The sequence below is a fragment of the Ascaphus truei genome, chromosome 10 (genome assembly GCF_040206685.1).
Source record: "Ascaphus truei isolate aAscTru1 chromosome 10, aAscTru1.hap1, whole genome shotgun sequence".
Taxonomy (NCBI): Eukaryota; Metazoa; Chordata; class Amphibia; order Anura; family Ascaphidae; genus Ascaphus; species Ascaphus truei.
Window position 1 is genome coordinate 39,712,727 of NC_134492.1, and position 24,520 is coordinate 39,737,246.

At 40.4% G+C, this 24,520-nt stretch overlaps 1 protein-coding gene across 6 annotated transcripts in view; it reads right to left on the minus strand.

Annotated features, from left to right (window-relative positions):
- The window catches only part of SUCO (SUN domain containing ossification factor), an 84,932-nt gene that overhangs the window by 39,196 nt on the left and 21,216 nt on the right, over nt 1-24,520 (minus strand). For 5 of the 6 annotated variants that reach the window (XM_075616713.1, XM_075616712.1, XM_075616714.1 and 2 more), the window contains exons 2-8: nt 21,030-21,138; nt 19,392-19,502; nt 17,923-18,062; nt 6,387-6,515; nt 5,145-5,286; nt 4,479-4,602; nt 700-821 (exon numbers count right to left, since the gene is read on the minus strand). In XM_075616713.1, coding sequence (XP_075472828.1) covers nt 700-821; nt 4,479-4,602; nt 5,145-5,286; nt 6,387-6,515; nt 17,923-18,062; nt 19,392-19,502; nt 21,030-21,138 — 877 coding nt within the window. The remainder of the gene's footprint in view (nt 1-699; nt 822-4,478; nt 4,603-5,144; nt 5,287-6,386; nt 6,516-17,922; nt 18,063-19,391; nt 19,503-21,029; nt 21,139-24,520) is intronic. The other variant, XM_075616715.1, reaches the window with a different exon arrangement.

Consider the following 24,520-nt stretch of genomic DNA (forward strand, 5'->3'; position numbering starts at 1 on the left):
AGGATGTACAAAATAGTCGAAAAATTCAGCATTTGCACCAGATCACAGCATACACATCGCTTTCCCCTTTTAATATCACCTGCGGTCTCCTGTATGGATTGTCTGCACTAGTCCTTAGTCATTCGTCAAAAAAAACAAACACTAAGGTCCACAGATCTGTACTTAAATGTTTTGTAAAAATGTCCTTTGGCAAGTCTATTATGGCTTATGAGTTTAAGATAGATGCTGGCATTTTGCCTCAATCAATCCTGGCAACATCACGATAACATGCAGATTGAATACATGCGCGTTAACAAATGCAGTCACTGTATTACTTAGTCTGATGTCATAAAACAGGCAAATAGTCATTTCTAAATTCATCAGAAAAATATGTGAAACCCTGAGAGAGAAACAGAGAAAGGCATCCAGTGGAAAGGCCGAGGCCATGATCCAGCTGCAAGTCATTTTACTAAATAATGTAAAAATGTTTTTAAAGAATTACATACAAGATACACAAGTGTATCTGCAATTTCATGATTCAAGGGCAGTGATGTGTAAATGGCCATTTCTTTCTCGCAGTCAATGGATTAAGATATGATCAGGATTAACATTTAGCTGGAAAGTACAAGGTGGTTTTGGGTACAAGTTAACACATGCAACAGAGTTTGCGTGCTCCAAATAAATTAGCCATAAGCTATAACAAATGACGTGTAATATTACCTTTGCCTCAGGGTTGGCAGAAAGTATTTTTGCCCCACACTCCACCGAAGCGTAATTGTTTCTGTTCTTTTGGACCTTCACTGAATGTTGCCCACCATTGGAAGATGGGTGCATTGACTGACCTAGGAAAATAAATACACCATATTAATAAATCCATTGAAGACTATTTGAAGAGTATTTCAAGGTAGTAGCCAAGTCCTGTTTTGTTACAGCGAAGGGATGCAGAGTAAGAACAAACTCACTCATGTTCCTGGGAAACAGAATTACCTCTTCATCCATACATTCTGTAGTTATGATGACACCAGGTTTACCAATGGACAGATGATCACTCCCTTGAAGACACAATCCAAGCCGGGTCTTTTTTTGTCATCACTTTTTTAATACAGAACTGGAGCAGGGGGTCTCCGGAACTGAACCTCATTAATTTGAACTCCAGGGACCCCCTGCTTCTCAGAGATACTTACCCCCATAGGGGGTGCCGGTAGCCACGCCAGGGTTCACTATATGGCTGCTTTTCAAAGCTGAGCCCTGCGGGCCAATAGGAAGCTGTGACAACATCCGGTGCGGCTTCCTTTTGGCCAATATGACGAAGAAGTTGAAGACTTCAGAGATACCGGCACCCCCTTTAGAGGCAAGTATCTCCGGAAGGACATTAATACCAGGAGCTGAAATTAATGGGGTTCAGCTACGGAGAACCCCTGCTTCAAACCTGTAATAAACACTGAAGGTAAAAAAAAAAAACAAGTTTAGATTGCTTCTTTAAGGGGGCATATGGACTGATCAACTGACTGGCATCCAACGCCACCAATACCTTTTGTAATTAATACATACAGCAAGTCAGAGAGGAAACAACAAAGGTAAAAAATCACCTCTAATATACAATTCAATGATGCACATAAAAATCTGTAGTTCAAATGGGAAACACATTTATTAATTAAATCAAGATTCACAGAGAACAGGTCTCTGTTAGATTAAACACTTTAGGCGCGGTCATAAATCTCAAGAACACACAAGACAAAAGACTCTTCTTAAATAGCGCTCAATTCAAAAGTAAATAGCATCACAATGTTTTTTTTTTGTGGGTAATGTGTCCACTAGACAAATAGTGTGGATCAAATATGATTGTATATAAGACAGCCAATATGAAGTGTAAAGTGGCTGAAATTAAACATATTCTTTCATTCAAAATAGACAAAGTTTAAGGGAGTAAACCCTTGGAATACTGTGGCTACCAAAACCGTGGTGGTATGATTATGTAAGCCTGTGGTTGCAGGAGGTAGACATCCTTCAAGTATAAAAGCAATAAGCAACAGAAGTGTATCCGTATAGACTAATGCAGGGCGGGGGGCCAAAACCGGGGGAAATACCAGCGAGCACGTCCAGGGAAATGCCCAAAGGTAGACCCCTATGAGCCGGTAAGTATAAGCCTCACCCACGCCCTGTGTCACGGAATAACCCCAGCGGTCAGTACTCACGACTCCTTAGTGATCTGCCAATAAGCTGGTTTAGAGTTGCACAGCGGTCTGCTGTATAGTGATGTCCTTGCGTGCTCCAGCCGGAAATGAGAGAGGTAGATGAAAAAACAAGTGACGCCGCGGTCACAGCTCCTCCAAACAGCCAAAACGCATGTAGAAAAAATAAAAAACTTTATTGATTGAACAAGTGAACAACAGCCATAGTTAACCTCTGACGTGTTTCGCCCGTGTTACGGACTTTTTCAAAAACTTTGAAAAAGTCCGTAACCCGGACGAAACGCGTCAGAGGTTAACTATGGCTGTTGTTCACTTGTTCAATCAATAAAGTTTTTTATTTTTTCTACATGCGTTTTGGCTGTTTGGAGGAGCTGTGACCGCGGCGTCACTTGTTTTTTCATCTACCTCTTTCATTCAAAATAGACATAATAAAAGGATAGGGGATGCACAAAAAAGGGAGTGCTACTATAATACAGCGAGTTAAACGCCGCTCATCCCGGGTTATTGGATGCAATCTGTGTAGGTTGTTTAAAACAGCAACTTTGAACAGTGTGTATATTGACACACCCATCATGTAAGGTGCAAATAGTTGGATGGACATCTTCTGGTATCATAGCTCCTTTTGTATCATTTTAATGAAGTCCGCTATGAAAAGTGTGGCATTTGAGTGCACTACTATTTGCTACAAAGTAAAGATGTAGGCTGTTAATTCCCATGAAAGTTGAACCTAATGCATTACCTTGAGAAAGCGAGCTTACATGAAATGTACGTCGAGTTTCATTGCCGACTTCATTAGGTCAGTGCCTCTCAATCCGGGCGGTCACTGCACAGGGAATCTTTATCCTCAATAGTGATCCTGTCTGAACCCCTTCCTATACTAGCTTGAAACTACAGCAATCCATTACAAAGGAGCATCCGATATCCTAGGGACAGGCCTGCAGGGCGCGGAGGCATGTGCCGGTATCTCCTGCTCAGGTTTAGCTGTCCCATTACATGGATCAATAGGAAACTGTGACGTCATAGGAGCAGGAGATACTTGCCTCCTTAAGGGGTGCCGGTATCTCAGGAAGCAATGGGTCCCCTGAGCTGAAATGAATTTGGTTCAGCTCCGGAAACCCCTTGTTTCAAAAAAAAAATTTTTAAATCAGCGAGAAAATATGCTTTCAATTTATTTTTTAATGGGCTCAACAAAAGCATGGTTTTAAACTTGTTTCTTGTAGATCTGTGTATTCCTAGATTTTTATCTTACAAATCACATTCTTTTCCATGGCCAAATGCACAGTTATCCAAATACATTGTGACATGCCACTGCACAATTTCACGCTACATTTGTAGGTCATGTCTGTTAAAATATATTTGTTCTAGTTTTTACGGAATGTTTGCCAACTGCCCTAAATAATTTATTTTACAACTTCCTCACCATTTATTTTCTCCTTCTCTTCTATCCGAGGAGTCCTCTCACTTTTACCTTCTTTTACCCATGGGGACATATTTCTCATCTACACCCTACAGAGATTATGCTGGGGAGAGACTACACCAGGGCGACAATGCTCAGGTTAATGCAGACACTGGCTGCCAGGAGAACACTTGCATGGCTTCCATTGAAGAAATGAACCGTGAGAACTAAAACAGTAAGTGTGAGTACATATCAAACTGAAGTTTTGAAAACCAGACTACTATTGAATACGTTAAAGCTTGCAATACAAAACTGTTTAGAAAGTCTGAAGGTTATCTTTTAGCCATTAAGCTAGTGTCCCTGCAGCATCTATCATTACTTGATGTATTTTCCATTTATAATCAATTATTAATACCCTTTTTACAAATTGCCGATGGTATTTCCAAACAGTTTTATTCAGAGTCCATGGCATTAATCTCATTTTGCTTCCCCAATGTATTTTGCCGGCGATTACAAGGAGCTGCTAGTGCGACTCTGAAAACATTCATTGGTTGGAAAGTTGCTGGTCCTACCAGTGTAGTTGTAGACACTGGGGATTATTCATTAAACGGTGATAGTGCCCTGATCGGCACCAACACAGTTTAATAAATAACACCTACTGTGTCTCAGTTATGCTACTGATGGCCAATAGGGAAAAATCAGTCAAAACCCTAAAATTATTTTAGCATTCAGCATGACCTGATACACAAGCCTATAATACACAGCACCGCCCACTAAAATGGCTATACACTTATTTTAAGATATATGCCTGGGTTTGTTCAGCTTGTTTGATTTTACAATGTAAAAGGAGGGGAATGCGAACTTAAGAGGAGTATTTCTGTACCAGTGTTTTGCTCACTAAAATGACTTACTCTTTTCTTTTTCAACTTCCATTACTTGCTTCTTCCATTCATCAAATGTAGGAATGTCTGCAGGGTCCTTTGGGCTACCGGTACCCACTGGGTCAACACCACCTGCTTCTCTCTGGTCCGATTTCTGTCATTTCAAGAAACATTAGTATAAACACCCTCAGAACATGACACCCCTTCTAAGACTGCAGTGTGCCAACTGTAATTGTTGCCTGATTAATGGAAAGAACACAACCTTTTATCAATGCCCTAAACCATGCACAACTGTGTTCTATAACTTTACAGTATTAAAGAGACTTCAACTGTTTATGCAAGTTATTATGCATTATACACTCACATATCACATAGCTAAACAGGGACTTTTGGTAACATTGCGGGGGTCAAACATTGGTTGTATTTATATATCTATTGTAATCTTCCTCATATTACAATGTGCACAGTGTGATCTTTATCTCCTATGTGAAACTGCTGACATTTAGTATGATTGGCCGCGCGTTCCTCAACGTTGTCAGTTCTAAATGCCTGTATTAGTTGTGTGCAGTTAGGAATAAATCGCACCTTCTAAAACCCAGTGATTAGTACTAACTCAGCATAGAAAGCTGGCTCACACCGTTGGTTTTTCAAGTTCAGGTTACAGTATATCTAATGAGACGCCACTACAACTCTTACCTCTTTTTTAAATCCCTCTGAAGCATTGAGAGACAGTTTCCGCTGGTCTGCTTCTGTATCAGGTGCTGAAACCTTTCCCTCAATGTTTGTCACTTTTCCACTGTGTGGAACAGAGATGTTTTCAACATGTTGATCCACAAGACTGAGGGGAAACAAAGAAAGAAAACGGCACGCCCGATGACAAGAAGAAATGAAGGTACTACATATCAGAACAGCTCCGCCGAATGCATTCAAACGGTACTATTTGACATGCTCCCTAATTAAAATACAGTATTGCCAACATGTTGCACCGAGTAGTTTCTTGGTGCCAGAGTTAAAGCAGCAATACTACATGTCCCCCATCTTCTTTGTATATGTAAAGCATATGGCAATGTATCATTCTACATGCTTACCTAAAGCTGGCAATCGTTTAGTACTCCTGTGAAATCTGTAAACATCCTGCTTGTGTGCCTAACATAATGGCCGCTTCAGACAGTTTAACTCAGCAGCTACAATGTATCCTTATATTACTAGGGTAATATTATCTATTGTTACAGTTTACAGCTCAAACTGCTGGGAATATTGGCAACAAATGATCACAAACAGGAAAGGGTTACAAATATCTTGCACTGCTTGGAAGGTGGGCTAAACCTGCTACCAAAATCAAAGGATGCTTTAAAACTCATTAAAAATGGCGTTGAGTTGAATAATAATTTTTTTTTTAAATGCAGCAAGTATTATCTAATACTACAGAACTGATTATTATTATTTATTTTTTAAACAAACACCATATAAGATTTCACATGTTTTGCTGCTTAAACTGAATATAATGCAGAGATGCAACTGAAAAAGCAGTAAGGTAGTAGCTACACTTCAATTTGAATAGTTTTTCTGTTGCTATGTTACTACTAGGCAAATAATTCTAGGTGTTAGGTTCTGAAAATACTGCAATGTTAGCATTCCACCTCTGGGTAACTTGTTGAATAAAAATAGAACAAACCCACCATGGCAAAATAATACAGAATGGAGAGAGGTGGAGACATCACAAAAATCCTGAAGGCTCTTCAGTTACAACTCAGCCCCGATATACGCCATGCATACATACACAATATGCAGATGCACAAATGAAAGAGAAGCAAGCAGAGCATGTGAGTGGTCGGATGCTGTGTGGCCAGAGTAGCAGATGAAGGGTTACCTTATTTTGTCTCTTTTTTTTTTTGCAATGGGTTTGCTTTTGCAAACTGAGCCTACTTCAATACTCACCTTGCTGGCGTATTGACATCACTCTGAGGGTCAACCTCTACTGACCCCCCAAAGTCACAGTCAGGTTCTGACTGCTCAGCTTCACTAGAGCTGACTAGGGGGGTGGCGGCACTGGAATTTTCTATTGCACTGAAGGGAAAGAGATAACATCCTTTTTACCCTTGGGGTGTTTGAGAAAGGAATCCTACCAGATTAAGAGAAGCTGTTCGCCATTATCGGCATCTATGGGGGCAGGTAGACTACATTTCCTATATGGCTGCCACCTAGAATTGAGGATTAACTTGAAGAAGCAGCCAGTTACTGTGCACAAAGCAAAGAATTTGCAATTCTCTGGTAGCTGCACTCCTTTTAAAGAGTCCTAGATGTAGCATTGGATTATAATGTAGCACTGATATGTCGTATAGAGAATCCCACTAACAGAGATTTTACCAGCAAGCAGTACTTAAACTCTGACAGTTACAGAGTTGGATATCTGACGATTTCTGCACCTTCATTTAATGGCCAAGATGTTTCATGTAGTTGACAGGGCAACTGGACAATGCAACAGCTGATCCTACAACCAACGTTGAGTGTACGACTCGTCAAATTGTCACAAAATAATCCAAACTTAAATTGGAACGAAAACATTAAAATTCTAACACGGTTCCTTTTTTCCTCTAACCATTTGTAAGGTATGATTAAACTGTTTTTCCATATGTATTATATTTCTTACAAATGTGCAGCCTCTTCATAATGTCCTTCTCAGGGGCCTGTCAAAGATTGTTTCTGAATGTGTGACAAGTGATTGACAGACTGTAAATCTGTTTTTTCAAATCTTTTACAGATGCAAAATCCAGGGGTAAATAACTAAAAGAATTGGCAACAGGGATAGATTCGCCATGATGGGGTATTTAACGGTTTAAATGTTGTACGAGATGAATATCCAATTGTCTCTCTTTCTGGGAATGGCTCTGAGAAAGGGGATAATTGTACACGGCTAAATTGTTCTGCATATTTTCATCTCAGAGACAAATTATACAGTAATACATACAAATACTTATCTAATGGTACTCATTAGTGCTACCAACAGGCATGTTAAATGTACAAAACATGGATATACTTAACGAATGCATTAAAAAAATGTGACAAGTAATCAAAATATACAGACATATTTGCACCGACAATATGGATCAGTTGAATGTGATAACTTGTACGATATAGGACTCTGATCCTACTAATCAAATGTAAGGCTAGGACAGCTAGCAAACACTTTGATGGAAGGGGTAGAGTTAAAGCAAGACAATAATGTAAGCATGGGGTGGCCAACTCCAGTCCTCAAGGGCCCAAGACAGGTCAGATTTTCAGGATATCCCTGCTTCAGAACAGGTGGCTCAGTCAACGACTAAGGCTGGGGCCATAGAGGGGGTAGCAGGGCTGAGGCGCGCTGACGCTAAGGCTCGCCTGCTGAAATCTGCGCGATTTCATGCCCATGCAGGCGAGCCAGCGGGCGCGATCGGGAGGCGGGGGGAGACTGAGGGAGGCGGGCAGTGACATCGCTGGGCCAATTGCTTGCAACGCACCGACGTCAACGTCACGGCGCCGTTGACGCTGCTCCGTGCTGATTGTATGTTTTCAGCCGACAGCGCTCTGAAAAACAGTTTGGCTGTCGACTGAAAAATTCAGCGCCTCAGCACGCCTGCGGACGCTCGGGTGAGCCCCCTCTAAAGACATGCTCATGGAGGATGCAGGGGCTCAGTGCGGAGCGTCTGCACGGCTCAGCACGGACGTGCCTTCTATGGACTCAGCCTAAGCCACCTGTGCTGAAGCAGGGCTATCCTGCCAACCTGGCCTGTTGGGGGCCATTGAGGACTGGAGTTGGCCAACCCTGAGGTAAGGGCTACTGTATGTCAGATGCATGTCACCATACAAATCAAATACAGAGTTATTCATTAAAGCTGCGATAGTACCCAATCACAGCATTAACACAGTTTATTGAATAGCCCAATAAGATTAAACACTCTTACATGCAGAAACTAATTGTAATTCTGCTCTGGTTACCTTATACATATATACATACTCCAATATAAAACCCTAAAATTATACTTCAGGGGAAATCTTTGTTTAAAGGGGCAGTGCCTCATAGTATAAAAGTATAATAAAGGCAAAAATTATTTAACTGTTAAATCTGAGTTATTGATGTTTTAATTTTTTACCAAAACCAAACACCTACAAGTATTGTTTTTAATTTACAAAACATAATAATCTTCGATTTGGGAGGAACTGGATTTCCTCTAGCTGCTCCCTTTTATGTGTTAAATTCACTGGGTATCAAGAGTTAGCACATGATAAAAGTTACCATTAATGACTGAAAGACAGGGTGGAATAAGCGTAGTAACATTTTTTTTAAATTATTATTGGACAACACCCCATGAGCAACCCAAAGAAAAGGGTTTTGTGCTTCATTTTCAAAGAAACAAAAAGGAGTAAAAAGTTTGCGGTATGAATGATTAATTTGTTGAAGGAAGCCAATTAGATTGAAAATATTTTCAACATTATGTTGTGTCTAACCTTTTAAAAGGAAATCCTACAACGCCGTATGAAGCAATATGCCTGAACGTTTTCAGTGCATGAAGTCTAGCAGCCCCTGCGTGTCACCGGCCTCGCGGCACTTTCGTGTCATGTGATTGCTCCCGAGCGATCACGTGACGTGGCTGGAAACTTAAGTGGGGGGCGCTTCATAACCCCTTAAAACTAGGATTCGCCCAGATACGTCTAAGGGCACTGAAAAGGTTAACCCTTACAGTCCCCCGAGACATTGCTACAACATTATGGGGTCTGGCACTCAGGATAGTAGCAACATTAAATAAAAAAAAATGCTCGCCTTGCTATGGGATATTGCATCCTGTGCTCCATACGTGATTTACACGGGTGAGGAACAAAAGGGGATGACTCATGTACTGTGACGAAGTCATCACATGATTGAGTGCCGGAGGGGGACGTAGCACTGTTGTCTCAAGGCTAGACTGGTACTCTATGGGTTAATGTAAACTTTTGACTTGTTTCCTCTAAAAAACGCATATGCTTCGATTTATTTTCACCGATTCGTATTGGTTTGGCTGGTGGCAGGATAACGGCTTTCCACGAAAGAAAGGAAAGGTGCAGACGTACTATTTGCCTGTACAAACCAAGGTTTGCAACCAACTTAATCCCAAATTATGCCATAAAACACCCCTCGGTGCTGGAAAACACTTTACAGACATTCACCAGAAGGGGTTTTGTGAATTTACACCGCTTAGTGACTATTGGCCTAAATATTTCAACATTTAAAAATACACCTTTGGGAAGGTTAAGTCACCCACTGTTACCCTGTGAAATGTATCCCTGCTATTAGATCACTTTAGCATTAGGAGGGCCAACCCCTTAAAAAAAAGTCCAGATCTGTATTGTTAGTGAACTCGAAACATGCCCTTTCATGCTTTTCCAAATCCTTTTATTTTTAAGTTGAAGCCCTTAAAAGATATCTGCACGTAATTATGTACGCTTAAAAAAACAACTGTAGTTTTATTTGTCCAGAAGCCTTTGTGATTAAATGTCCACTTTAGGATTTCTAACAAGAACTGGAAATATATATATTAAAAAAAAAAAAAAAAAGGGGGAAGAATATGGCCTTTTATAACTTTAAATGTATTTGCAAACACTATTTTTGCAGGGACTGTGCATTTAAAGACAAATAATAATGAACCCCTTCTGCAAAAAGGGCCACCATGGACCGTGCAACAATTGTAGAATGGAGAACGGCTTGGCGATAAAAGATCTCCAAGTAAAATATAACAAGTAGCGAGAGATGCAAAGGAGGAAACGAGGTCAATCCAATTCTGCTAATAAAGACAAGTGTCGGTCCAGGGCAAATTAATTTTTTGACAGGAATACCTTCCATTGCACAAGTTTAGCTATTTTTGCTGTTTATAAACACAGAAATAGGAAGATCTTTTTAAAATGTTGTTCTTTCCAACTGTAAGTACAAATTAAATAATTATGCAGGCTTCATTTTAATTTCAGAGCAAAATTAAGAAGTGTCTATGAATTTATAATTACAACCACAGAAATTGCTTTAACCTAAAGGAGCAATCTATGCCTTTTTCTTTTTTTATTATACAGAATTGAATGAAGCAGGGGGTCTCCGGAGCTGAATCCCATTCATTTCAGCTTCGGGACCCCCTGCTTCTAGAGATACTTACCTCCGAAGAGGGTGCCAATATCCCTCAGCAGTTTAAAGCTCCCGCGTCACATGGGCCAATAGGAAGCCGTACGGATCACATCACGGCTTTCTATTGGCCAGAAGGTGCTTTGAAAATCCACCATATTAACCATGAAGCGGCTACCGGCACCCACTACAAAAAAGGTATGCATCTCTGGAATTAGGGGGTCCCCAGAGCTGAAATTAATGGGGGCCAGATCTAGAGACATGCTGCTTCCAGCCTATATAAAACAAATGGGGCGGGGGAAAAAAAAAAATAGAAATAAGAACAGCATGGATTGCCCCCAAGAATCAAAGTATGCTCGCAGTTTAAAAAGTGTAATATACTTGTTCAAGGGTATAAACTGGAGTAATACTGGGAAAGTGACCTGAAATATACAATAGTGAACAAAAGCCCAGATTCACATCCAATATGACAGATTTAGTTCATTATATATTTTCTTCTAATGTGTAAGGGTGATTTAGTTAAATCTTTTGACCAAAACATGTTAAGCCTGCAACCACGTCAAGGTGGCCTGTTTCAGCGGGTTCTACACTACCAATTCATACTGTGTCCTTTAATCTTCTCTCTGTGTAGTGGAGATAATTCAAACAAAACAAAGATATAATAAAATCACTATATGTAAGCTACAATGCAATTAAAAATCGTTTAAAAAAAACAAAAAGTGCCCTACAACAATGGTGAAAGAAAAAAAAGTGCAAGGGAAAAAGATTTAAAATAAAATAATAATAATAATAATAATAATAATTATATATATATATATATATATATATATATATATATATAAAATATACTTTCAAAGCTCATGGCTGCAGTGGAAAGATACTGTAGCTCTCATACATTACTGCTATTACACGTTTGTGCTTAGACCTGGCGATTAAAGCAACAGAACATGCAACACTGCGTGATTTAAAAAAAAAATAAAAAAAATGTTATTACAGGTTTAAGCAGGGGGTCCCCAGAGATGAACTGCGCTCATTTCAGCTCGGGTAACCCCCGTTTCCGGAGATACTTACCTCCTTAGGGGATTCCGGTATCTGCAGACATGGAACTGTGTGCCTAACAAAGGCGGCATTTAAACGTCCCGCATCATGCGGGCCAATAGGAACTCACCCCCTGCAGCTTCCTATTGGCCCAAGTGACCGGAACATTTCAACTACAGAGATACCGATACCCCCTACGGCAGGGGGGCTTCAACTCCAGTCCTCAAGCCCCTCCAACAGGTCAGGTTTTCAGGATATCCCAGCTTCAACACGGGTGGTTCAATCAGATTGAGCCAACTGTGCTGAAGCTGGGATATCCTGAAAACCTGACCTGTTGGAGGGGCTTGAGGATTGGAGTTCAGCGCCCCTGCCCTAAGGAGTGCTACATGTGTTGCCGCATTAAATACGGGTGTTTAGCAAAAATAATGAGCTAAAAACATACATACAGTATATCCTAAATAATTTGTCATATTGGATGTGCATGGGTGTGTCTGGTACCTTTAACGGTAGCTCAGTTGCTGCTGCCACACAAAACTACAAAAAGGCTATATACAGTATCTTTAAAAATATATTTATTCTTCTTGCACTGGTCTCATACAAGTTATGGAGGCAGCTATGAACAACAACAAATGCATGTTTTATAGTAAGGCTAGAATAATTCAATAGTCCTTGTATGCAGGCACATTTTACTGGTGCATAAAACATTTTAATGTACCAACATGAAAGTAGGTCATAGATTTAGTTTACACAGTGTACAGTATATGATCTTTCCATACCAAACAAGTTTTACAAGTGCATGTACTAAATCAGTCTCTTAAAACCGGACACTGGGGGTTCGGACAAAATATCACAACATGCAAAATAAGATAGTGTACTCTAATACCGACACAGCTACTTCCCCCATACTTCATTAATACTCTAATTTGGAAAGGAACTACAATGCATCAGCCGCATTCAGTACTGAAACGATTTATAACCCACAGTAAATATTATTTAAAAAAAACAACCCTTTGCTACTTTGGCGCAGAGCTACACCACCGCAACATGGGCATTAAGTACAGGTAGGTTTTAATGGATAAAGCATTAGCACTTTAAAAAATGCTTTAAAAATGAGCAGGGCAGGACAGCTGGCACTTATTCCACTAAGGAGGTAGTGGTTCCTTCATAATGTATTAGAAACTTGGCAGCAATTTTATAGGCCTGAATACATTTGGCAAAGACAGATTCAGTTCCAAGGAACACCTGACTGCATTTTGGACAGAAACTAAGCTGACGTTTCATGCAAATAGGGTACTCCTTGAGATGAGTGTTAGGCAGGGAATGTAAGTCGCCAAACCTCCAAAGGAAGTGCATAGAAAATGAATCAGCAATTAATAATCTCTCCAGGAATCTCTTCTTACAGCATGTCTTAGGCCAGGTCCCTGCTGCAGCGCCCGCTCCGTTTTTGCTGCAGACACGAAAATTGTGCTCAATACTAACGGAACGCAAGGCCACGCCCCCGGCGGTTCAGCCAATGAGGGCGAACCTGCCGTGTGGCGTCATGTGCGCGCCCCCTTGTCTTTCCCCCTGCAGACCGGGGAAACTCGGCTGCACGCACCACCAGCCTGGCAGGCGCGCGTGCAGCGCTGACAGCGGGGTCGTAGCCTTAGGCCTCTCCCATATTCATGATACGAAGCGAGCTACATAGGTCGCACTACAAACAAACGTTTCTATTCCAAAGCGCATGGACATAGTGAGCGCGAGCTTGCACAAGATACAAGGATACCAAAAGCAGGGGAGACAAACTTGTTTGGCATTGCAGCGAGACAGCCGTGTCATGAGAGCAGCTAACAGCCAACAAAAAATTAGTAAGCTATTCTGCATGGGTACTGTTCAAATTACTTTTTGTCAGTTGAGTTGTGCTCGCTGTGAGAATATGGACAACTCAACTAGTGAAGATTTGATGTGTACAAACATGAACCTTTCATTCATAGCATGACAGATATCAATGATAATTTATGGAGAGAAATTTCTGATGTATTGTTCATTACTTGTATATAATTGTTCATTTTTAATTATTTTTGTAGTGTACAATGCTCATTTCAATGCATCACTTTTTTTTTTTAAACAAGGCATGTTTTCATGCATGACACTTCCTTGACACGCCGCCCCCCCACCCTACATCATGACTGCACCCACCCCCTCGCTTCCCAAAAACCTACAGTCCACACATCCCCGGTGTGGAAAGCTTGCGCAATGCAAGTAGCACTGTAGCGCTCTCGCTCGCTTTCACTATGGACAAAGCCTTATAAGAGACAGAGACCGAGAGACCAAATGGAACCGGTAAGATAGTTGGAAGCTAGATGCAAAAGATGTTTTTTAAGGTCAGGCTGCCCTCTTGTTAAAATATAGGCTTATATTGTGTTGGGGGGGGGGGGGCAAAAACAAACACTACTACACTACCAGAACTAGTTAAATATGAAAGAAAATGGATTAAAATATTCTCTCTTCCAAGGAGTCGGGAAGATTTGGTCTGTGATGTTCTTTATGGCACTTAAGGGCTGAATCGCATTCAGCTTCTTTTGCTTTCCTGCATAAGGCTTCGTCCCCAGTGGCCATGGCTGCGCAGGCGACGGCGTGCGCACCACACACAAGGCACAGCCCTCTATGGGGCAGGACCCAGTCGGTGTGTGTGCGTGCACAAGCCGCGATGCGCAACCGCCTTGGCCGGAAGTCAAGATTTTTGTCTTTTGGCGCGGCGGGCGAGCATTGGACACGTCACGGCGGCGGTTCAGCCAATGAGGGTGAACCAGCCTCGTGACATAGTGAGATCCCATCCACCCCTCCCCCCCCGTCGGATCTCCTGCTCTGAAAGCACAGCCGCAGACCACAGGTGGCGGCTGAAACGGGTGCATGTGCCGCCCGGCGTGCAGCCATGACCACTGGAGCAGCAGCCTTAGCCTTGTTCGGCCCTTTTTCTTTAGCTGATGTTTTAGATTGGGGCAGACTTATCTCAATCATTGTATTTTAGATTTCATGTTGCATATAGTAGCTCACAGTGTACACATGTATTTTAAAGGAAAGATACAGAGTGCACCAGTGATCAGTATGCAATTGTATTATCAACAAACAAATAGGAATGCATCTCTAACAGATTAGAAAATCGTAGTGACCTCAACACGTTTCGCACCACTTAATTTCATCAGGGTTTCACAGCTGCTCATATGAGGAGCATTGCCTCTTAGACGTGACCCACAATGAAGCACGGTGGGAAAATGCATCGAGGTCGCGTCACGCTGAAGATCACATGGTATGCCAGCACTCAAGACTTACACGAAAGCTCCAGTAATAACTAATTCAGGGAAAGTCCAAGGTGCGGAGCCCCTGTTGACTACACTGCTTGCGATGTCTTTGGCCCCCACTTCGACTTAATTTTTAACACCTACCAATGGTTTTTAATTGTAGGAGTCGATTGCAGGAATTTTTGGAGTGCTCCGACACCGATGCTGTGAAAGGAGAACGCTGCAATATATCGGCTTTAAAGCTGCAGTTCAGTCAATATCCTGCATGTGTGTTTTTTATAATAAATCAGTTCTGAAGTAAGAAAAAATACTTTTAGCATTTTCTGTTTTAAAAAACAACAACTTTGAAAGACCAATTTTCTTGTATTCTATTTTAACAACCATTTGCTAAGGCACTGCCCCTTCATGTCCTGTCACAAGCCCTGGCACACCCCTTTGTCAGCCCTGCCCTCCCTCTAGCACATGTCAGTGCAGGAGTGCTCATGAATATTCATGAGCATCCACTGAGTGACAGAAGCAGAAGAAAAACATATGCCAGCTCTAATGATGTCACCAAATTTCCCCGATCAATACATGAAGAACGAATTGACCTGCAGCTATGCAGTTCTTTAGGTAAGTAGAGATTGCCAACATAAAACTATTGACGTAAAAAAATAAATTAAAAAAAAAAAAAAGAGCGTGAACTGCAGCTTTAAGAAGGAAGAGCGTGGATATCATTTTCACAACATTTATTTTTAAACCTGGCTTTTAAAAAGGGTTTGGTCTTATAGACTGCTCTGTAAATGACTGTCTAGATTATTTATGGTCAACAGGCAGCCCCTCGGGGGCTTCAAATACAGCCCTCATCCGCTGCACGCCATAGCAGCCCTTTCTCCCACTCCCCAATTCAGACAGAGCGGTGATGTTGTTGGCATGGATCACAGCTTCTCACCACTCCCTCAAATGCGTAATGATACTGAAATACTGGTCTGCTCCTCTCCTGTGCTAATCACTAGTTCCCAGTACAAGAAGGGTAGCGGCGGGGGCAGTATTCACCAAGGCACCGGCATTATGTAGCCGACTACAAAGGGCTGAGAAAAGTTCCTACCATGGCTGCAACGTCCTTCTGCATACCATGGTGCCCAACACTGGTTTCGCCCTAACTTCCAGTAGCAATGTCAAGTAAAGACTGAAGAATCTCAGTTGTTGGTCAAGCCTCAACTAATATGGGACATATATACAGATACGTATATTTTTTACGACTACCCAACACAGTTCCCTTTCAATGAGAACACATTTTAGAAGGTGAATAAATAATACAAATGTTGGGTACAGCACAGGACCAGACTTGCCTTAAAAGCTTGCATTTTGCAACCATTGGCTGGCCTATAGGGGTACCTTTATTACCAAACACGTGACGCCTTTTCTGACTAGTTTTATATTCTATATCGAATTAAATAGAAATAGCCATGTTAGTCCAGTTGCGATAGTGCAGAAGAAATTAGTACTTCAGTATTAGGTTATTTATTTATTTATTTAAATGTATGCATGTCTTTATTTATATAGCGCCATTAATGTACATAGCGCTAAAAACTATAATACACGTTACAATCATATAAATAACAAATAATACAAATAAGAAATAATGGGAAGAAGTGCTTCAGACATAAAAGTAACATTTAGGAAGAGTAGTCCCTGCTCCGAAGAGCTTACAATCTAATTGTTAGGTAGAACGTACAGAGACAGTGGGAGGGCATTCTGGTAAGTGTGCCTGCAGGGGGCCAAGCTTTATGTATCATGTACAGGCAGTCCTCGTTTTACAACGCTTCGCTTATCCAACGCTCTTACGACGCTTTGCAACGTTGTGTATGTGTGTATATATATATACACATTCACTTAAACAACGTTGCAAAGCATCGTAAGAGCGTATATATATATAATATTATACTATATAATTATATATTATACTATATAATATATTATTTATTATGTTATATTATATATATATAATACAGTATATACACTATATAATTTATGTGTGTGCTGCATATCTTATTGCCTGCATAAAATATTTGGTGTATTTTAGTGTTAAAAATGCCTTCAGGAACGGAACCTTTCATTTAAACAGTGTTCCTATGGGAAAACGTGTTTCGCTTACAACGCCATTTTGAGTAACGCATTGTGTCGGATAACCGAGGACTGCCTGTATATAGTATTAGCCACAGTGCTACTCATATGTTTCTTTATTTAATTGATATAATACAAGTTTGAGAGTGCCCACTCTTCTTCAGATCAGCAATACTGATTTACAAGATTCCATCTGTTTAACACAGATGTAAAAAAACAAGATAATCTAATGCAGAAGAGGGAGAGAAGGACTCGCAGAGGGAATAGTAAATAAACAGATAGGGCCATAAATGGATGAAAGGGATAGTGAGAAGTGTGGAAAGCATGTAGGACCATCCATCCATTAGCAGTGTGAAGGGGGTGAGTGAGGGTGCAGGGGCAGATATTAAATATATTTTATTTTAAAAATCTTAGTTTTATTTTCACTTAAAATAGTGTGGGAGGCATGTTTTTCTTCTTTAGATGTTGACTGTAAGGATACCTTTGGGATTCATAAAAAGAATGTAATGGGAAAGAAAGTTTCTCATATTTTTACAGATAAGTTCAAGAGTAATAAATACGTATTTGAGTCAAACAGTGAAACAAGGGCGACCTACAACTGCACAAAATATTCCTAGGTTATTACTACTTTTTAGATGTGGGGTTATTCTTTAGGGCCGTTAAAAAAAAAATAATTCAGGAGTTCCCTACAAACACAATTATGATTGTCCAAAACAAGTTGTTTTTCAGAGCTTCAAATCTGAAAAACAACTATGTTTTATTTGCTTGCAAATGAACCTTCTTAGCGATCACTTGAATCATTGCAGTCGGACTTCGCTGAACAATGTAAATAGATTTTGCAAAAATACAGCACTTCATTAGCTTGACACACCTTGCAGATGTAAGTATAATTTCTAATGTCACACACAAGTAAAATAAACAGGCTTACTCTTGCTGAGGGACAGGAGGAATCTCTGAGGTAGATGAACTGGAAATGTTACTTGTAGCCAAGTTCAAAGCTGCTTTTTCCAGGCCCTCGGAGTCTGTATCGACTACAGCTACATTAAGAACTGGCTCTGTTTTTTTATCCTGCACAAATCACAAACATTTGTAAGTCTAGAGAAATGTGTAAGAAACACTTTAGTTTGTAATTCACCTGAACATTTATAAAACTCACAGATCACGCCTAATTTATCTAAAACTAATAAATTGTGTATATCATTGCGAAATAACACCAAGTATACCAATAATACTTCAAAAAGAGTCAATATAACAAGTCAAACTAAACTCTTTTAGAACGCTTTTTATGCATAAAAAATGGTAATGACTCAACGTGAAAGTTGTACAATTGAAAGGAAGTGCTGCTCCTTTACATAGCTCACAAGTCTGGCACACTCGCTACTGGAAATGTTTGAACCTACGCAAGATTAATATTTAGAATACTGTATTAACAATTTACACTGAAAATCACAAATACATTTGCAAACAAAAATCATTGCTCCAGGCCATTTTGTGGTCAATACACATTTCTTAAAAGCATTCTTGCGGTTATTTTCTAGACAAGATTGGGGTCAAATTAATGCTTTGTGCAAAAGTTGCACACTGGTGTGCGATGTCGCTGGCGACAGGGGGCTATGGGATTGGCTCACGTGGTGCGGCAGTCTCTAGAAATCTCAAATTCTTTTGACTACAGCGATTTTGGTAGCTGTCACACGTAGCCCCCAATATGGGCGATCGCTACTGACTACAGTGAGTTGCTTTGCGGCTGCAATCCGTCGCCAGTACTATCAACGCAGCCTAAGGCTAAGGCCATACAGCCTTTGGCCGCGCAGAGGCTATGCTGGACGCGCTGTGGTGGGCGTGCCTAGGGGCGTCAAGGAGCTGGGTCGCCCTCATTGGGCGAACCGCTCACGTGACCTGCTTGTCGCGTCAATAAAATCAGTTTCAACTGATTTCTTGCGCAACGCGCGCCCCCTCCAGCTTGCACCCGCACGGTCTATGGGCGCGACCAATGCCTTTAGGCAATGTGATCGCGCCCCGCACAGATGACGCTGCACGCTCTGCGGCTGTATGGACCTGCCCTTAAACATATGAATGAGCTCAAAAGTGATCTAAATCTTACTAGAATGTACCGTACATAAAAATAACCAATTAAAAAGGATAAAGTAACCAGTAACTAAACCGGAAGGCATCTTGTGAACTTGGACATCCCTGGAGCACAAATCAGTTCAAAAGGACCCCCCTGGTTCAAATACTGTACTACTAAAAAAATCAAGACACAGACAGCCCTGTGTTTAATCATGAAATAAAAAAAAAAGCACCTCCAATTTAATCTCCATTACCTCATTTCATACTATGGTTTGTCCCTTAGATTTGAAAGACAATCCTGTAAAGTGACTGCTAAATGAGAATAAATACCTTCTCCTCTTGTGTACTCTCTTCCAAAAGAATATCTTGGTGTACTTGACCTTCAGATGTAGAGTCGGTCGGTTCCATTATTTCAGGGACCTTTAGCTGTTCCGTTTCCTCCTATTGCATTTGTTTAAAAGAATAAGAAAAGGACAACATCTTAGATGAACAGCACACACCGGATCTCCAATGCAACAAAAGTCCCAACATTTCAGGAGATCATGTAAATGTATTATGAAGGCATGAGATGCTCAAAAAACAAGAAATGTTCCAGAACTACAAGTTTGTTATTGAAAGAAAATTCATATTTGTTTTCACACACGTAAGGAAAAAAGTGGTATTTTATGACAATACACAATTATATACTTATTCTATAAAAACAGTCATCTTGAAATGTTACAAAGTGACACTTTTGGGAAGCTACCAGAACTGTCTCATTGTGGTAGGATCCACTGAAAACCTGAACGGCAGAGATATTTCAGCAATGATTTACTTAGAAGCTGCTGCCACCATTGTTATTTTATGAGGTGCTTTGCAGTGATACTGCTCAGTCGGCCTCTATATAACTTCACACTGGAGGTCAACCGAAAAGGTGGTGTTAAAGGGTGCCTGTAAATGAAATGCTGAGATACAGTAAGGACCGAGGTGGGCAACACTGTCGCCAATCACCACAAGTGGCGAATTGGCCATGAAAGTGTGGCGATTTGAGTTTGCCAGCTCCCACAGTAAACTTTCTCCTGACGGTGTGTGCTGTTTTCCGCTTTCTGAATGAGTCATTGACGCAACAACGCCATCCAATACTCCCCTCTGCCTTCAGTTGGAGTCTAGACCAGACCATGAACTGTCATTTTTTTATGGGAGCTAAAATTTGTAGAAAAGCATGGTGTGGCAATTTTCAATTCTCATTCGCCACACCTGTGGCAACATTACAAAATAGGTTGCCCACCTCTGCTGTAGGATGACTCAGAAAACTAAAATCAATCACACCAACGACTGTAATAAGCCAATTCCATGAGAACAGCCTAAGGCCCATTCTAAGGCTTCAATAATCTCCACCCCCCCCCCCCCACTACTTTCTCGGAGGAAAGCTATGTCAACAACAAACCTCAAAGGTAGTCTGAGAGGTTCAAACTCAGGGAAGTTCAAAACCCTAAAACACAACATTGCCATGAAAAGGGATCTAAAAAAATCTGCAGCTGAACACATCAGTCCATCAAATCCTGGTCACGGTGACAATTAATAGGTCAGGCAACTCTCTTTACAGGTCATGTGTACTAAAATTGACATAAAATCAAGGCCTATTTGTCCCTGGCTTATCAAGAAGAAAAAAAACACTGGCATAATTGCTTCTTTAACCCCATTTAGATGATCGGTTTGCATTCAGAATATTAAAATCAGGAAAAGGTTACAGACGACTTGCCAAGTCTTACACTGAATAATTTTTTAAGTCTGTAAAGAGAGGATATTGCACATCCAATATCTCAACTTCCCTTGTGCGATAAAAAGGTTACAAAAATGACAAACTGCAACAATATACTACAAGAGAAAACCATTTTGAAGAGTAAGAGGTTTTCAACTTTTTGACATTAACATTAGCTGTGATGATATTTTGTGATTGTTATCTTTAGGGAATTCACACATTTGTACCTTTTTCTTTGTAGGCTCATCTTCAGTTATTGGGCCTTCATTAGTTTGTGAGACTTGTGAAGAAAGTGGTGTGCTGTCCTCATTGCAAAACACATGCCAACATGGAAACCTATAGAACAAAGAAAAGGCATTCAAATTATTTGTATCAATACGGTCTTAATACAGTATATATAGAGCTTTTTAGATATATAGTTCTATCCATTCATCTAGAACATCTAAAATACACTTCGAGAATGGAATGGTCAAAATCAGGGGTGAATGTTTTTTTGCAGCTAGTAAATCCTTTTTGGAAAACACTTATTGATTCAATGGTTTGGCCCATCCCATGGAAGCTTTTTCAAGGATGAGCAAAAACAAACACATAGAATGAAACAAGAAAAACAAATAAATAAAATAAAGCAGACCTTATGGAGTGTCTCAGCCAACTTTGATTCATTCATATTCTCGGTCTATTTGTATCTCTCTCTCTAAACACACACACAATAAAATAATGCAGCAATCATGTACCCGGGCACTTGCCATAGTGCTTAGTTAAAGCGGCGATCTAATGTATACAAATGCATATACACAAGCGAGAATTGTTTTGCATCAGCCGAACACAAGAAGGTGGGCAGGGCTACTGCACCATGTCACCTTGGGGAACAGAGCGTACAATAATGCTGCCTGTATCTTGTGTGTATGGCAGGTGCTCACATTTCCAAGAAATAGTTTGAGATTTATTGAAGCACCAAATAGGAACTGTTACATTGATGCTTCAAATAAATCTCTTGTACTATTTCATGGTGCTGAGAGTGACACACACACACACACACACACACACTTTAGGCCGCGCTTATAGTGCTGGCGACACGACCAATGACGTCACCACTAGCGAAAGTTATAATTTGATTTGAAGCAACGTCGTTGGCGACAAGGCCAGTGACGTCACGAAAGGGTTTAGAGACAGTCACGTGGCGACTGTCTCTAAAAAAAAATCAAATAGACCCGGCTTCAAAAATTTTGGTCGCTCCGTCACCGTCACGCTTACTATAAGCACTTGCGACGGACTCAATGTATTTGTTTTGGAGAGACATCGCGTCGCCAGGCACGATAAGCGCAGCCTTATTTTTCACAAGACACCATTTGAAGTAAGGAAGTGTCTTGTGAAATAGCACAGCTTCATAAAAATGGCTCTAAAATCTATAAAACTGGATTAAACAAAAAACTAGGAATACTGATGTATCTTGTTGTCAAGCCTTCTCAGGCTTAACTTTCTCTATTGCCATCATACTTCAAACATACCTGCTCATAACTTGCAATAAAAAGTGCAAATAATTCCTTCTGTCGGGAACCCACAGTTTTGCGATGTACTGGTTCAAATCTATATAGCTATACTGTATATCCTTTTTTCAGACTTTTTAAATGTTCCATTAAACAAGAACCATCATTTTTTTAATGCATTTCCATTTTTATCGTGCTCACATCTTTCACTGTAAAAACTTCAAGCATTTGCGTATTTTGTAAAAATAATGTAAAAAAATATATATTTGATTGTAGAGCTTTATTTAAAAACGACATTTAATTCAGGACATTCTAAATTATGTATAAAACCTTATTAAACCTTTAACAAGAGAGTTTTCAATGAGGCATTATAATTCACATGCTTTTCACTAGGATATTGGGACAAAAGATTAAGGTAGGGAAAAAAAGACTTAAAAATGTATTATATAAATCAAAATCTACATTTTAAATCTAGTTTATTCTTCCATGTATTGCACCAACACAGCAATAACAACTGAGATGAAGGATTAGCTGCAAGGGTGATATACTGCGTCGTAAACCACTAATACACAATATAGGAGGATTATTACTGAGCACAGTTTATTTTCTCGGGTTTATTTGCATATAAGCACCATGAAACTTGAGGGAACATTTAGGACAGTCTCATTTCGCAAAACATAATGGTATTGCAACAAAAAGTCATGAAACCTGTTCTGCACCATGGGTTTCAAATTCAAACAGGAGCCCGACAGCACACAGTCCCCAAAAACATAGATTTCCCATCAATATTTCACAAGAACATGCTTACGGTGGAAAAGAAAAAAAACAAAAAGCTGCTTGTAAGAACCACACTGTATGAATAGAACTGCACTTTTTGTTCAAAGATGTCCAAATGAAAGCTTAAAGCAGCAATCCCAGCTGCTCTCTTTTTCATCTCCCCATCCCCCTTTTTTTGGTATAGGATGAGAGTTTTGAGGGTTGCTGGAGATGAACGGCACCATCTTCAGCTCTCCCAATTTCCTGAGATATTTACCGGTAAAGATACCGGCATTCAGTCCCCTTTAGGACTGAAGTCAATAGGAAGCCAAAATGTCATCCGTTGTGGCTTCTTGTTGGTACGCTTGATGCAGGAGCAGCTTTTAATAGCAAATAAAAATATCACTTCTGTGCACATTCACGTCTCAGACAGGTGTGCAACCCAACCTTTCCCCATTATCTCTTAGCCACCAGGGATTCTGGGTAATGACATGCAAATGAGCACTCAGAGTGCGCTTTAAAAATAGGAAGCAATGTGCATAATCAATTTAAAGACTTCCCTTTCACGTACAGCACCCTGAGAGCATGCAACTTGCATATGGGACAAGGGTTAATGCTCACGCCCGCAAACGCTCACACGTTTCACCCCCGCAAATGTCCGTCAAATGGACAATATCTCCTCTACAGAACAAGGGTTAATACACAACTCGCAAGCTGCCCCACTCAAACAAAGCAACAAAAAAAACACTCCTTCCATGACATTTGGATCTTCTCTCAATGCATGTAGAGAAGTAGAGGAGCACAGCAATCCACAGCAATCCACATCCAGGATAAAGGAAATAAGTATGGGCAACTCCAAGGGAAAATCAAATCTTGATTTATTAAATCAGCAGGGCAGTTGTGCGTTTTCCTACTCCATTGCCCTGCTGATTTAATAAATCAAGAATTGATTTTCACTTGGAGTTGCCCATACTTATTTCCTTTATCCTGGGTGTGGATTGCTGTGCTCCTCTACTTCTTTACATGCTCTGAATACACCTTTGAGGATTGCATGCGGAGGAGTCTATCCTATCCGGAATTACAGTCAGGTAAAGGGCTTTAGCCCCTCTGTTATTACCGATCTTGTACTGGAATATTTATTCATATATCCCATGGGTTATTGATGCCTTATCAGGGACTACTCTATGCGGTAGCTGTGTGGGCACCACTAGGTCCCTATTGTATCCCTGGGATGATCATTCCTGTTATTATACAGTGTTCTGGATCTTGGATTCCCTTTTAAGGATTTATACCTCTGTGAGCTTACTATGTGATGCACCAATTACCACATACAGCTAAACCCCGTTATAACGCGCCTCGTTATACCGCGATTCGGTTATAACGCGGTTTTCCCGTGGCTCCCGTTTTTTTTTTTAAAAAAAAAAAATGTTAAAAATTTATTTTTTTACATTTTTTTTTTGCACACTGCACACACT